This window comes from Carlito syrichta, unplaced genomic scaffold (genome assembly GCF_000164805.1).
Source record: "Carlito syrichta isolate Samal-C Ts95f unplaced genomic scaffold, Tarsius_syrichta-2.0.1 Scaffold316493, whole genome shotgun sequence".
Taxonomy (NCBI): domain Eukaryota; kingdom Metazoa; phylum Chordata; class Mammalia; order Primates; family Tarsiidae; genus Carlito; species Carlito syrichta.
In genome coordinates, this window is record NW_007260589.1 from 208,360 (window position 1) to 225,262 (window position 16,903).

At 39.7% G+C, this 16,903-nt stretch overlaps 1 protein-coding gene across 4 annotated transcripts in view; it reads right to left on the bottom strand.

Moving 5' to 3' along the window:
• The window catches only part of LOC103277155 (cytochrome P450 2C18-like), a 51,668-nt gene extending 36,219 nt beyond the window's left edge, over positions 1–15,449 (bottom strand). For 2 of the 4 annotated variants that reach the window (XM_008074574.1, XM_008074575.2), the window contains exons 1-4: positions 15,263–15,449; positions 13,123–13,285; positions 12,808–12,957; positions 95–255 (exon numbers count right to left, since the gene is read on the bottom strand). In XM_008074574.1, coding sequence (XP_008072765.1) covers positions 95–255; positions 12,808–12,957; positions 13,123–13,285; positions 15,263–15,430 — 642 coding nt within the window. In that variant the 5' untranslated portion in view covers positions 15,431–15,449. The remainder of the gene's footprint in view (positions 1–94; positions 256–12,807; positions 12,958–13,122; positions 13,286–15,262) is intronic. The other 2 variants (XM_021707306.1, XM_021707307.1) reach the window with 2 other exon arrangements.
• Between the last annotated feature and the right edge of the window lie 1,454 nt (positions 15,450–16,903).

Genomic DNA, 16,903 nt, shown 5'->3' on the forward strand with positions numbered 1-16,903 from the left:
ACATTCACCTCACAGCTCCATGCATATCAAATGTTTGACTTGTCAGAGGAAACAATATAAATAATATCTTAGGGAAAAAGGCTCTTGATCTCACCTGGATCCATGGGGAGCTCATAATCCTGAGGTTTTCATCTAGTTTTTTCAGCAAGCTAAGAAAATTCTGATCCTTATAGTCAAAACGATTCCGGAAAATAATGGAGCAGATCACATTGCATGGAGCATAGCTCAGGATAAAAGTAGGATCACAGGATAAACCTAAAGAATTGGAAGTATTTTTTTAAAAACCATTAAAATTTACGTATAAAACACTTTGTCTTTGATAACATGTAAAAGTAATTTTGGAATCTCTAAAGCAATATCTACCAAGAAATATCCTTATCAACAAAAACTACGTCATATTTAAAACCAACACATCACTTTTCCCTTAAATCTGAATTAATCACTCCATCCTAGCTTGTTTTTTTTGTTGTTGTTTGTTTGTTTTTTTGAGTTGGAGTCTCACTCTGTCACCCAGACTAGAGTGCAGTGGACGCTCCCGGCCACCAAAGCCTCAACCTGCTGGGCTCCAGCGATCCTTCTGCCTCAGCCTTCCGAGTAGCCAGAAGGCTATCACGTGCTATCACACCTGGCTGATTTTTTTATTTATTGTAAAGATGAGGTCTCGCCAAGTTGCCCAGGCGGGTCTCGAATCCGCGGGCTCAGGCAATCCACTCACCTCAGTCTCCCAAAGGCGTGGGATTACAGGCTGAGCCACCGAGCCTGGCTATCCTAGCTTGTTTAAAAATGGTTTCCCAATCACAAAGATGGTTTTCCCAGGGCGAGGCTTATAAAAATAAAAATAAAATAATGGTTTCCCCAATACTGCATTTATCTCACTGCCTTTCTTTACACAATTCCTGTTGCAGGAAAGCAAATCTGTTCTGTTTTGCCAAGCAATGTGGCCTCTCCCGTCGCCCCTGGGGGTTGTATCCCCGTGACAAGAGAGATGGCAAACACCACCTCTGAACTCTCCACTTTCCTGACCAACACACCAGGGAGTGTTTCAGGAAAACAAATCAGAGAGACCATGACACCGAGGCTGATAAGCAGAAAGCTGTGTTTATTACTGGAACGCTGGCGTTCAGCCCAGCGCACTCCAGTCGACTCTGGTCACAAAGGTTGGACCTCGATGGCCCTCGATCACAGCAGGGTCTCAGCTTATATAGGTTTTACATTGCCTTTGGGAGGAAGGGGCTTTTCATGATGTAAGGTTTTGTTCTTTTTGTAACAACAGCACAATCTTGTGGTTTTGGCCGCAGGCACTAAGCCAGGCGTTACAGTAAGGGGCTTGTCCGTGGTTTTAGCTACAGGTACTAAACACGGCGTTTTGCTTTAAGAAACTGGAACATTTTTATTGTAATACATGTTTTAAAACATTTCCTAAAGCCCCCTACCACATCCCAACACAAGATGCCTATTATTTTTAAGGGAAAAAAAAATTTAAGGCCACTTTTTAAAACCCCTGATAATTCAAGTGATCGGTACAGAATCACAAACTTCTGGAAAGCTTGTAGACAATTAAGGCCTGGCATAGGAAGCAAGAATATAGTTAAGGACTTGGAAACCTTTTATATATAATGACTAGTTGAAAGAACTATGCATAGAACCAACAAAGAGAAAACTAAAGAGAAAGAGATTATGGGAAAATTCCGGTTGCTGGGACAAGTGTAAAAACGCCATCTAGGTTTTATAAGAAAAAACTAACATAAATGTGTTTGCCAAAAATAATAGCAAAATAAGAAACCTTAATTTCAAACTTTAAATTATGAATAGAGCAGACAAAAAAAGTTAAAATGATAAGCAAAATCCTTTTATTTCTTTATTTTAATATTGAAAGGAAAAAAGAATGCCTTACTCTAGATAATAGTGTCCATAATCACCAGGTCCTACATGCAAGCCCTCCTGTAGAATTCTAGGTTATTACTGTATCTAGTCATCAGAAAATATCATATATTATTATACATTTTTAACTTGATCATCATTTATGCTAATTCCATCATTTTACAGATAAAGTCGAAGAAACTTTGATTCTGTGGGCAATTTTTAAATGAAGTTGTTGTAATTAAATCATCAATAAACTTTACATGTGAGAATATCCTGGATGCATTATAATTAAGGGTGACTTGAACCAAAAGTGTTGTGTGGTAATGATAGGAAATTAAATAATAGGGAACCTGTTGAGTCAACTGTTCTAAGGTCAGGTCCTTTCCAACTAAAACACGCCAGGGCACTAAGCTTGTGGAATAACTTTTATTCTAGCCTGAAAGGTAGGGGATAATTTGGAATTCTTTTTTTCTCTTTCTCTCTCTTTTAATTTTTATTTTGAAATTGTAGGGTACAATTCAGAGTTAGGTATACAATGTTTGTTGTGCGGGTACATTTGTATACTTAACCCTGGAATTAGAGTTTATAATTTGGGATTCTTACTTTGAGATTTCTGTGTGCATGTGTGTTGTGTTCATGTGCAAAATTCACAGGGAAAACTCTACCTTTCTATCTTTCCTTTCACTCCATTACTGTGAAGACAACATTTTGACCCAGAGAGTTTCAAAGTAGAGATAATGCAAAAGATTCACAAGTCGAGATCATAAAAGTCAGCGTAATTTGTCATCCAAGCCAAAAATCAAATGTATTGTGACAAGCACTTCAGAGATGAGTCAAACTAAACGGGTGGTGGCAGGGTAAATAGATCCTCTCCAATTTTTCATCCCGATTCAAGTGTTTTAAAATTCACCCAGGATTTTGTTTTTATTCTGATACGGTGAGGTCAGCAGGTCAAGTTGTCCTGAAACAGGCTGCCCGAGAAAAGATAACCTGTTACAATTCCAAGAGGAGGTGTACTCCACACCGCAGGGGTCACACTAGGTTGCACTAGGTTTGGTCAGACAGCAGGAGTAAAAAGAAACTTAGGGCAGAATCTTTATTAGACTTCTCATGGGAAGGCATGAGCAAGGTAGTAGATACCCTGAATAAGCCTAGGAATGGAGAGTTGGAAGAATTTCAGTGGACTTTGGACTCAGGGGTGTTCCCTACTTGTTCAGTAACTGGCCCCCAGAGTGATTTTATGGCAGGGAGAATACAATCAGCCCTCTCCATCTGTGACACATGGTGGATTCAATCCAACACGAATTGAAAATATTCAGGAAAAAAAACATCTGTGCTGAACATATACAGACTTTTTTCCTGTCAATATTCCCTTGAAAATGCAGTATAATAGTTATTTATCAAACATTTAAATGGCATTAACTATTATAAGTGATCTAGAGATTATTTAAAGTATCCAGGAAGATGTGCATAGGTTATGTGCAAATACTATACAATATAAAAGAAACTTAAGCATGGTGAACTTTAGTGAGTCCTGAAACCCAATCTCCGAAATTGATAAGGAGTGACAATTGTATTGACCTGGCATGTGAGAGTTTGAAAGAAGGGAATGGAGGATGGACTTTGGATAGATAAGCTTATAAATCAAAGGCATGCTGTGGACAGGATATTTGCTATCTCTAAAAATTCACTGACCCCGGGAGAAGCAGTCCTTTTCTGGGTCCACAAGGCCCCCGAGATCATAAAATATATAAAATGTTTTAAAAATGATAAAAACACAGTCAAAGACAGAAAGGAATATATATATAAAATATATTTTTTAAATGTATATATAAAAGCTAAATACAGAACCAATTCACAATTAGGGAAGGCAAGGTAAAGAGTTATTAATAATTGTTGAAATTTACTTACATAAATTATTGTAATTTGGAGGATTATGCTATAGAATATATTTTCTTAAAAAATAAAAAACATGGCCGGACTCAGTGGCTCAGTCTATAATCCCAGCACTTTGAGAGGCTGAAGCGAGTGATTTGCCTGAGCCCACGGGTTTGAGACCAGCTCTGGCAACTCGTCTCTACAATAAATAAAAAATTAGCCAGGCATGGTCGTGCACGCCGGGTGTGGGAGTGCACGGATCGCCAGAGCCCAGCAGGTCGATGCTGGGGTGGCTGTGAGTGTGCCACTGCACTCCAGCCCAGGCCACGGAGGGAGACCCCAACTCAAAAATAAATAAATACATAAATTACAGTAAAGAGTAACATTGGGCTGGACACGGTGACTCAGCCTGCAATCCCAGCACTTTGGGAGGCCGAGGCAAGAGGATTTCCTAAGTCCAGAGGTTCGAGACCAGCCTGGGCAACTTGATGAGACCTCATCTCTACAATAAATCACAAAAACTAGCCAGACGTGGTGGCATGCATCTGTAGTTCCAGCTACTTGGAAGGCTGAGGCGGAAGGATCGCCTAAATCTAACGGGTGGAGGCTGTGGTAGCCGTGAGCGTGGCACTGCACTCCAGCCTGAGCGACAAGAGTGAGACTACAACTCAAAAAAAAAAAGAAAGAGTAACATTGAGTAACTGCAACTGAGAGTTTTATTTTATTTTATTTTGCATAAGGCAGGAATATTTATTGCAGTAAATTCTAGAAGGCCAAGGAGGCTGGAGTTAGCTTGACCCCAAATATCCTATGGTTCTTAATTTTTATTTGCATCTATCTATATAAACTTCTTTGTTATTACTTTATTTTATTTTAGATTCAAGGAGAATATATATATTTAGATTCAGGGGCTATACATATATTCAGGTTTACTACATGGATATGTTGCATGATGGTAAGGTTTGAGCTTCTAGTGAACCCATCACCCAAATCGTGAACATGGTGCCCTGTCGATAGTTTCTCAGCCCTTCTCCCCTCTCAGGCTCCCCTCTTTGGGAGGCCCCAATGTCTGTTGTTCCCACCTTTATGTCTGTGTGAATCCTTTGTTTAACTCCCACATATAAGTGAGAACATGTGGTATTTGGTTTTCTGTTTCTGCATTAATTCGCTTAGAATAAGGCTTCTAATTGACCTTCCACATGGCCTAGCAATTCCCCCATTGGGACTCAAATCATTCTACAAAAAAGATACCTGCACACATATGTTTGTTGCAGCTCTATTCACAATAGCAAAAACATGGAACCAGTCATGCTGCCCATCAAAGCTGGATTGGATATTTTAAATATGGTACATATACATAATGGAATTTTATGCAGCCATAGAGAAGGACAAATATATGGACTTCGCAGCCACTTGGATGGATTTGGAGTCTATCATGCTCAGTGATCTATCACAGAAACAAAGAACAGAGTACCCTAGGTCCTCACTCATAAGCGGACCTTGAACAAGTATCATAATACTGTAAGAAAGGGATTGGCTGCGGTGGAAAACTGCCAGGGGAGGGGTGGGGTGGGATTGACAGTTGAGGGAAACTGCTAGGGGAGGGAGTGGCACACCTCATCAACAAGGGTGCCTGCATAATCAACATTTGTATCTAATCCTGAATTGTACCCACATCTTTATAATAAAAAATATAATATAATATAAAAAAAGAATAATGGCTTCTAGGTACATCCGTAATGCTGTAAAAAAAAAAATTCATTCTTTTTATGATTGCATAGTATTCTGTAGTGTGTATGCACCACTTTTTTCTTATCTAATCCACCCTTTGGGGGCACCTAGGTTGGTCTCATGTCTTTGCTACTGTGGATATTGCTGCAATAAATATATGCATGCAAGTGTTCTTTGGGTAGCATGATTTATGCACCTTTGGGTATAAACCTGGTAGTGGAATTACCAGATCAAATGATAACTCTATTTTTAGTTATTTGAGAAATCTCCAAGTTGCTTTCCTCAGGGGATAAACTAGCTTACATTCCCACCAACTGTGTGTGAGTGTTCCCTTTTCTCTACAACCTCACCAACCTCTGTTGTTTTTTGACTTATTAATAATAACCATTCTGACTGGTGTGAGATGAGATTATATTGTGATTTTGATGCACATTTCTCTAATGATGCATGAGGTTGAACATTTTTTCATATGTTTATTGGCCACTTGTAAGTCTTCTTTTGGAGCTGTTTGTTGTTGCTTTGTTTTTGTTTTTGTCTTTTTTGTTCTTGAGTCAGAGTCTCACTCCATTGCCCAGGCTGGGGTGCAGTTGCACAGCCACAGCTCAATGCAGTCTCAACTTCCTGGGCTCAGATGACCCTTTCACCTCAGTTTTCTGAGTAGCAGGGACTATAGGAATAAGCCACCACACCCAGATAATTTTTTGTAGAGACGAGGTTTCACTATGTTGCCCAGGCTGTTCTCAACTCCTGAGCTCAAGCAATCTTCCTACTTTAGCCTCCAAAAGTGCTGGGATTACAGGCATGAGCCACTGTGCCCAGCCATGTATGTCTTCTTTTATGTGTCTGTTCATGCCCTTTGCCCACTTTTCAATGGTGTATTTGTCTTCTTCTTGCTGATTTGGTTAAGTTCCTTATAGATTCTGGATATTAGCCCATTGTTTGATGCACAGTTTGCAAATATTTTATCCCATTCTATAGGTTGTCTACTTATTCTGTGGATAGACTCTTTTGCTGTACAGAAGCTTTTCAGTTTAATTAGGTCCCTCTTGTCAATTTTGGTTTTTGCTGCATTGGCTTTTGAGAACATCATCATACGTTTCTTGCCTAGGTTAATGTCTAAAAGAGTGTTTCTTACATTTCCTCTAGGATTTGTATCGTTTAATGTCTTACATTTAAGTTTTCAATCTATCTTGAAATTAGTTTTATATAGGGTGTAACATATAGTTAATTAGTTTCCCCAGTACCATTTTTTGAAAAGGGTGTCCTTTCTCCAATTCCTTTTTTGTCAACTTTGTTGAAGATCAGTTGGTTGTAAGTGAGCAGCTTTATTTCTGGGTTCTTTATTCTTTTCCATTGATCTGTGTGTTCATTTTTGTAGCAGTATCATGGTGTTTTGGTTACTGTAGCCTTGCAGTAAAGTTTGGAGTCTGGTAATGTGATTCCCCAGCTTTGTTCTTTTTTGCCTAGAATTTCTTTGGCTATTCAGGCTCTTTTTTGCCTCCATGTGAATTTAAGAATTGTTTTTTCTAATTCTGCCCAAAAAGACTCTGGTAGTTTGGTACATATTATGCTGAATTAGTTCACTGCTTTGGACAGTATGAACATTTTAACAATACTGATTTTTTTCAATCCATGAGCAATGAGTGCTTTTCCATTTGTTTATGTCATCCTTAATTTCTTTCAGCAGTGTTTTGTAGTTCTTATCATAGAGATCTTTCATCTTTTTGGTTAGATGCATTCCATGTATTTTATATATTTGTGGCTATTGCAAATGGGATTGTATTCTTAATTTGGTTCTCAACATGAACATTGTTGGTGTATAGAAATGTTACTAATTTTTTGAAGGTGGATTTTGCATCTTAAGACTTTATCAAAGTCACTTATCAGGTCTAAGAGTCTTTTTGTGGAATCTTTAGGGCTTTCTAGATATAGAATCATGTCATCTGTGAAGAGAGATAATTTGACTTTCTCTTTTCCTATTTAGATACCTTTTATTTAGTTTTCTTGCCTGATTGCTCTGATCCACTACTATGTTCAATAGGAGTGTGAAGCCAGGCTCGGTGACTCAACCTGTAATCCCGTGCTTTGGGAGGCTGAGGTGAATGGATTGCCTGAGCCCACAGGTTCGAGACCCACCTGGGCAACTTGGCGAGACCTCATCTCTACAATAAATCAAAAAATTAGCTGGGTGTGGTAGCACATACCTGTAGTTACAGCTACTTGGAAGGCTGAGGCAGAAGGATTGCTGGAGCTCAGCAGGTCAAGGCTGCAGTGGCCAGGAGCGGTCACTGCACTCCAGTCTGGGTGACAGAGTGAGACTCCAACCCCCCCCCAAAAAAAAAAATAGGAGTGTGAGAGTGGACATCCTTGTCTTGCTTCTGTTCTTAGGGGGAAGACTTCCAACTTCTAGCTGTTCACTATGATGTCGGTTGTGGGTTTATCATAGGCGGTTATATTATTATTAAATATGTTCCTTTGATACCTAGATGGTTGAGGGGTTTTATCATGAAGGGATGTTGGATTTTTAGCAATGTGCTTCTCTGCATCTACTGAGATGATCACATAGTTTTTGTTTTTAATTCTCTTTATGTTGTGAATCATGCTTCCTGATTTGCAAATGAAGAGCCAACTTTACATTCCAGGAATAAACCCCACCTGTTCATGGTGAATGAACTTTTTTATGTACTGTTGTCTGTGATTTGCTAGTCTTTTGTTGGAAATTTTTGTGTCTATGTTCATCAGAGATATAGTTGTTGGGAGCCAACATCTATAGCTATATGGCTGAGGCCTGTAAAGGCCCCTCTGGAAGATCGCCTCTGACATAGGATATCAGTTATACCTATAATATTGGCATGTGAGTAGTGACCAGTGTGCATACATGGCAGTAAAACTTATAAGTAAATCTCAATACGCCTGATGGAAAGTGCACAGCAGAATTATTTTTCTCTGTCTTTCTAAGTTGCACTCCTTTTTCTAGATATTTTAAAACTTCTATTTCCTGGTAGACTGGTCAGTCAGCTCTTGTCCCCGAAAGCAGTTTCCCCTAGGGCTAGGATTAGAAACTAAATTACCATAATAGTTTTGTCATCCTGCCTCTAGCCAGGCAGAACATTTTCTTTTGTTTCGTTAAATACCAAAACTCTGTTTGCTTCAGCTCATGGCCACTGTCATGGCGGCCATGCATTTCCTTGTTCAAGAGTGTGACAGCTACTATTTGATTTTTAGAGTAGACTTGTTAGGATAAAATATATACATATACACTCATAGTTGCATTTACATTTTATAGTATATTTGAGTGAATTTATGCTTGCTGTTTTGTTTCCTTTTGCTACATTATTCAAATATAATAGTTACTATAAGATTTATAAAAGAATTAATGATGAGGTATTAGCTTAATAGGATATAGCATAGTATTAAAGGTCAATCATTAGATTATATAAAAATTAAAGTTTAGACATATGAAACTCATATGAATTATAGTAAAGTTTGGTAGTTTAAGAATAAGTTTTAACTGAGTTGTAAGGCATTACGTTAAATCGTAATAGGATAATAGTATAACTAACAGCTAAGTCATTTAAGTAAACTTATAGATTATAGTATAGTGTTAAGTTGATAATATTAATCGTTAAAAAATATTAGGAGTCAATGAACTTGGATTGAACCTAGAGTTAACTTAGAAAGTTTTTTGAATTAATCAGGGTTTAGAACAAAGAGTATAATACGAATGATTTATTGAACATTATGGAAAACACTTTGAACGATCTGTATTGAAATTGTGCACCTGTGACCTTAATGTGGGTTTTGTGAAGCACAACAGGCATCATGGAATTCGAATTGTTTGCTTGGAACTTGCAAATCTCATGATGGTCTTGTGATGCATAGTTTGTAAAGCGCTATATGCATGGAACTTGTACGCCCCCAGCAAGTGATTATCACACTGCTGGAGGGTATAGAAAATGGTATATAAGTTGGAAGGAGTCCGAATAAAATTTGGCTTCAGTCCTGATCAGACTGTTCCCAGAAGAACTGCCTCCGAGTGGTCTTTTCTCGCTGTCCAAATTCTCCAGTGCGGGTCCTAACCCACCCTCTGTCGGAGCGGGTCTCCGACTTATAGTTTTCTTTCTTTGTTGTGACTTTGTCAGATTTTAGTATAAGGATGATATTGGCTTCATGGAATGAGTTAGAGAAGAGTCCTTCTTCCTTGGTTTTTTTGGAATAGTTTCAGTAGGATTGGTACTAGCTCTTTCTTGTACATATGGTAGAATTTGACTGTGAATCTGTCTGATCCAGGACTTTTTTTGGTTGGTAGTTTTTTTTGGTTTTGTTTTGTTTTTTACTTATTCAATTTCAGGACCCCTTATTGATCTGTTCAGGGCTTCAATTTAATTCTCCTTGGGAGAATGTGTGTTTCCAGAAATGTATCCATTTCCTTTCAATTTTGTAGTCTGCATGCATATAGTTGCTTATAGTAATCTCTGAAAATCTTTTGTGTTGCTCTGGGATCAAATGTAATGTCACCTTTTTGTTTCTGAATGTACTTATTTAGATTTTTATCTTCTTTTAATTGTTAATCTGATCAATGCTCTATCAATCTTTTTTCTCCTTTCAAATAGCAAATGTTTTATTTCATTGACTTTATGTGTTGTTGGGGGTTTTTTGTTTGTTTTCTTCTACTCTGATTTTGGTTATTTATTTTCTTCTGCTATCTTTGGATTTAGTTTTTACTTCTTTTTCTAGTTCCTATAAGTGAGGCATTAGGTTGTTTAGTTGATATTTTCTATCTTCTTGATGTTGGCATTCAGTACTATACATTTTCCTCTTAACACTGATTTTGTGGCATCCCAGAGGTTTTGGTAAGCTGTGTCTTTATTGTCTTTATTTTCATTTGTTTCAAATAATTTATTTTCTTCTGTCTTGATTTCAGTGTTTACTCAAAAATCATTCAGAAACAAGTTGTTTTCATGTAGTTTTCATGTGTGATTTTGAGGGTTCCTCTTGGTATTTATTTCTATTTTTATTCCATTGTGTTCAGAGAAAGTGCTTGATATGCTTTTGATTTTTTGGAATTAATTAAGACTTGATTTATAACCAAGCATGCAGTCAATCTCAAAACACATTCTATATACAGATGAGAAGAATGTATCATCTGTGGTTGTTGGTTGAAGTATTCTGTAGATGTCTACTAGATACAATTGGTCAAGTGTCTAATTTAAGTCCAAGATTTCTTTGTTAGACTTCTGCCTTAATGATATGTCTGAAGTTGTTAGTGGGGTTTTGACATTCCCCCTATTTTCATGTGACTGTCTAAGATTTTCTTAGGTCTAGTAGTAATTGTTTTATAAATCTGGGTACCCAAATGTTCGCTATGTATATATTTAGGATAGTTAAGGCTCCTTGTTGAAATTGAACCCTTTATCATTATGCAGTGCCATTCGATGTCCTTGCTTCCTGTTGCTTCAAAGTCTGTTTTATCTGATACAAGAAGAGTGATCCTTTTTATTTTCCATTTGCATGGTAGATTTGTCTCCATCCCTTTACCTTTGATTCTGGGGTTAGGATGCATTGTTGGTGAGCTGGTGTGATCCTTTGGAGGTAACAAAACACTGGGTTTTGTATTGCTGGAGTTCTTGCACTCATTTCTTCTCATCTGAGGGAGTTGACACTTCTTTTTTTGAATGGCTATCATTTGGATGGAGTTGTTTTTTTATTTTGTTTGGCTGCGTTTTTACTTTTTTTCTTCTTTTTTTCCCTTGTGGGTATGACCGTGGTGTATGTTGTATATGACTGACTGGCTTCTTTTCCGGGTGCTTTCAGAAGGGCACGGTTCTGTACAACTTCCTTGGCCTCAGATGGCTGCACCCAGAGACTCAAACGTTACTTGCTGTAGCCATGTATTTTTATTTGGCAGTATGGTTCAGGCCAAAGTCCAGCAGATGGCACTTAAAAGAGTAAGAGCCGGCAGGTAAGCTCTACTTTTTCCAACCTGGCCCTCACCTGGGAGAAGGGACAGAGGTGCCAAAAAGAATGAGAAAAGGACCCTCCCCTGCCAGCATATGGAGGGCATGGAGCCACTCCTGGGCTCCAGCATGAAGAACCATCACCCCATGTACAACTGTGCTCAGAGGAGGCTGCCGGGGCGTGAGAGATGGCCCTCTCTCCAAGTCTGTTTTTGGTTTTCGGTGCTGCCTCTCTCAAAACCCAGCACCATGCCCACATTATCTTTGTCCCTGAACCAGCTGGTAGTTTTAAAATCATACTTAACTAAAGGGAAATCACAAATGATGAAGGCTGCCCTGAAGATGTCCAACCACTTAAAATCACAGTCAAGTGTCATTCCTGGTGGAAGCATAGACATGGGTCTTGAAACTCCCAGACATGTCAGTGTTGCCGTACAGAGATCAATTAAGTGAAAGCACATGTCAGGCCTCACATTCTCCAAAAAGTTGGTGGTTGCTTGGTTGGTTCCTTGGTTGGTTTAGTGAGTCTCACTCTGTTGCCCAGGTTGGAGGTGGCACAATCAAGGACTCAGGCAATCCTTCAGCCTCAGCCTTCCAAGGAGCTGGGTGGCATGCCACCATGCCTGGCTAATCTTTTCCTTTTTTTTTAATTGTAGAGACAAGATCTCGCCAAGTTGCCCTGGCTGGTCTCAAACTTGTGGGTGCAGGCAATCTTCTCCCCTCCACCTCCCAAAGTGCTAGGATTACAGGCATGAGCCACTGTACCCAGTTCCAAAAGGTATTAAGGGATCATTTCCACCCATGTGACAGGTATTCCATGGTGAAATGTTCAGTACAGATCACCCACAATTACTCTTTAAGAACAGCATGCTGTTCAGCAATTTGAAAAAATGAGACCAGAGCTTTCTACCTTCATGATGTAATGATTTGGAAGCAAAATCTGGGACAGAATAGGATCAACCAAAACTTGTGTTTGCACAGTCATTGTGTACAAATGCAATAAGCACAGATACACACAGGCTCCTTGGCTGTTTCAAATCTCCGTCCTCCTTCTGAGGACTGACAAACACTACCTACAGGGAAAGATCTGGACATGAATCCAAGGATTTCAGGAGCAAAGACAGCAGTCTGTTAAAGTCAGAGTATTGTCTATTTCAAAACAGCTAAAACAGAGGTCTTGAAATGTTCTCAACACACAGAAGTGATCAATGCTAAAGGTGATTTATATCCTAAATCCCCTAACTTGATCACTACACATTCTATGCATGCAACAAATTACCACAGGTTACCCATAAAGAGGTATAAACTTTATGTCATCAATAAAAAATAAAAATAGATTTTAAGAAAATATTTTTCAGGAAAAGAAAAAGTTACCCACCCTTGGTGTTTTTCAACTCCTCGACCAGGCAGCGGGCTTCCTCTTGAACACGCTCCTCAATACTCCTCTTTCCCATCCCAAAATTCCGCAGGGTGATGAGAGAGAAACGCCGCATCTCCTTCCATCTTTTTCCGTTGCTGAAAAGGATACCTAACAGGAGGGAAACAGAAACTGGGGAGAAGATCCCAGGAGAGGAAGAGGAAACTGACACTCGGCAGGCAAGCAGATGGGTTGGGCTCTGCCCTGGAAACTCTTCAAGTCTCTGTGTGTAATCCCCATACACACACACACACACACACACACACACACACTTACCAAATCCTTTATTAATTTTTTCAGCCACTGGAAAACTGCCTCTTCCAGAAAACATTTCTCCTAGGTCAATCAAGGCCTCCTTCACCGCTTCATATCCATGTAACACCACGATGGGCTTCGTGCCAAAATACAAAGTGAACACAGGGCCGTAGACTCTTGAGATCTGATCATAGAAAAAGAGATTCAGACAGCAGGAAAATAAGTCAGCACATGGTCTACATGTTTGCATGAATCAGACTGATGGTATCACCCGACTATTGATATCTTTACTCCGGTAAACGCAGCTTCAAATATTTCTGGATTTTACATATATAAATATGATGGTGATTGTTTTAGCTGCATGTATAGAAAGCCTCCAGCATGCCACGCCATGGTCCTGACAATTCGTATGCAGATTGTTACACTCAGTTATCACATCAACACCTCAAGCTGTTTATTTCCCCTGTTTTAAAGACACAGCAGATTGAGTTCTAAACTTCAATTTCATTTTTATTATCCCTCCACTAATAAATAGAAAACCAAATCTGAACCCTATTTAGTTGACCTCTGATGCCTTAGCAATTTATGTGTCTCTAATTTCTACATCGAACCAAGATTCCACTGCTAAGATCACCTGCAAAGCTTTCCTTATAGGAATCCTGACGCAGTCCCCCTGTCACCAATGCTAGAAATCTATACTTTTTAAAATAGACTGCACAGATTTCTACTCCCCAGCCCACTGTGAGATCCACTGGTATTATTGCCACAGGAAGACAATGATCACAACAGAGACAGTGCCAGGATGTGCAGCATTTCATGGGAGAGCTTATGTGTTGTAAAACACATAACACGTGTTGTCGCAGACAGCAGCTCTATACAGAGGCCAAGATTATTCTGTTACCACCCAGTTGGCCCTGACTAACTAATCCTTTCTTTCATCTGTTTGTGTTTAACTCGTAGATATTTCCTTGACAAGCAGACATGAATTGCTTTTCTGGAAAAGTTTAATGATCATGGTTAATCTAAACAAAATACACAGAGTATACAGCAGTCGGCTTCTTAAATAAAATCTCTAATCACAAAACATATTCATTAACATTTACCTTAAAGAAGGAAATTCTGTTATTTGCAAAAAGGTGATTTCATTGGGAAAGCATCGTGTTAAGTAAATAGGTAGGCACAAAGGGACAAATACTGTACAATCTCGCTGCTCTGTGGAATCTAAAACAGTGGAAATCATAGAAGTGGAGATTGAAATAGTTACCAACCAGGGCAACTTGGCGAGACCTCATCTCTACAATAAATCAAAAATTAGCAGGGCGTGGTAGCGCGCGTCTGTAGTTCCAGCTACTCGGAAGGCTGAGGCAGAAGGCTCGCCGGAGCCCAGCAGGTCGAGGCTGCGTTGCCCGGGAGCGGCCACTGCACTCCAGTCTGGGCGACAGAGTGAGATTCCAACTCAAAAAAAAAAAAAAAAGAAATAGTTACCAGACATGAGGGAGGCTTGCAGGATGGACCTGGAAAGGAAAGACTTCTGTTCATGGGTACAAAGTTGCAATTACATAAGACAAATAAGTTCTGGTGTTCTATCCACACCAAGTTGACTATAGTTAATAATAACGTATGTTTCAAAATAGAGAAAAGAGAGATTTTTAAGTGTTCTCTCTAAAAAGATATGGTAAACTGAGTGCAATGACTCACGCCTGTCATCCAAGCACTTTGAGAAGCAGAGGCGAGAGGATTGCCTGAGCCTGTGGGTCCAAGACCAGCCTGGGCAACTTGGTGAGACTTCGTATCTACAACAAATACAAAAAATAACCAGGTCTGATGGCGCGTGCCTGTAGTTCCAGTTACTTGGAAGGCTGAAGCAGAAGGATCACCTGAGGCTGCAGTGGCCTTGAGCATGCCACTGCACTCCAACCTGGGTGACAGAGTAAGACTCCAACTCAAAAAAAAAGAAAGAGAAATGACAAGAGTTTGAGGTGATGGGTATGCTAGTCACCCTGACATGCTCATTCCACAATATTCACATGTGTCAAAATCTAACCTTGTGCCCCATAAATACGTACAATTATTATTTATCTATCAAAAGTAGAAGTTTAAAAAGAGTGGGGGTTGATACTCACCGCTCGTAAATCACTGAAGAGGCACAGAGCATACTTACACTGGTTAAGGATTTGCTGATGTTCTTAATGTCTATTTGTAGGATATTTCCAATAACGGGGAGGGGAGCTGGGCCAGGAGGGAGGGTCCCTTTCCCAGAGCTCTGTTTCCAGAGTGACAGGAGAAGCAAACAGGAGAGGCAGAGCGCCAGGGCCACAGACAGATCCATTGCAGCCTTCTCTTCTTGCCAAGACAACTGCAAGCTTGCACTCCAGGGTTTTTATAACACGCCCTGCCAATCCATGTATGACTCTGACACGCAAACAGCCAATCCGCCACATTCCCTCTAATCTCTCTCACGAATGGACTTTGGTTCACTGAAAAAATGAAGTGTTCTTTTTCCCTGCTGTCTTTTTCAGCGCTCCACCCTGGAGCTTCTGGTTTAACTAGTCTGGGAGAGATACTGCTTTGACTTTTGTGAACACCTCCAGTGTTTCCAAAGTACAGCAGAATTTTTTTGCAATGAAGCCAATTATTTCATTTAAAAAGCATTCAAAATTCTAGATCCTTTGATTGATGACCAGCTGAAAATTTTTCACTCTGAGGGCAATCGGTGTATTCCATCCATTGTCTGCAAAATCATGTTTATCCTGTATTGTTTCTCAACACTAGAACACTGTCTTTGAAAATGAAAGCCTTGCCGGGCATGGTGGCTCACACTTGTTATCCCAGCACTTTGGGAGGCTGAGGTGAAAGGATTGCCTGAGTCCAGGGGTTCGAGACCAGCCTGGACAACATGGCAAGACCTCGTTTCTGCAAAAAATAAAAAAAATTAGCTGAGCGTGGTGGCGCATGCCTGTGGTTCCAGCTACTTGGAAGGTTGAGGTAGAAGGATTTCCTGAGCCCGGAAAGTCAAGGCTGTGGTGGCTGTGAGCCTTCCATCACACTCCAGCCTGGATGACAGAGTGAGACTCAGACTCAAAAAAAGAAAATGAAATAAAATTAAAAAATAAAAAAGTATTCAAAATTCTGGATTCTCTGATTGATAATCAGTTGAAAATTTTTGACTTTGAAGGCAATCTGTGTATTCCTTTCATTGTCTATAAAATAATATTCACCCTAAACTACTTTCTCAACACTAGAATAGTTCCCTTAAAAGTGAAAGTCTTTTGAAATATTTCAGTGTACTGTAATAACATTAAACCTGCCTAAACTTCAACGAGCGTACATAATGCATACATCTTAATTGAATATGTATCAAGTAATTAGGTAAGTAGATATACACACCTTTTACCACTAAGCCCCCCTAAAAATCAGTGGAAGACAGAAAAAAAAATTTTTCAAAGAAAAAGAAAAGAAACTCTGGGAGAACTGGTGACATGACCAATGTCCCTCAGCTCCTGGGTGGCAGAACCGAGGTCTGAACTGAGATTTTCTGAAGCCCACTGGGGTGTCACTTACACCAAGAATCACCTCAGGGGCAATTTTTGCAAAATAAAACAAAACCTGGCCAGACGCGGTGGCTCACACCTATCATCCCAGCACTGGGAGGCAGAGGCGAGAGGATTGCCTGAGAACAGGGATTCGAGACCAGACTGGACAACTTGGCAAAACTCATCTCTGCAGTAAATTAAAGAATTAGCCAGATGTGCTGGAGTATGCCTGTGGCCCAGCTGCTTGGAAGGCTGAGGAGAGAGGATCA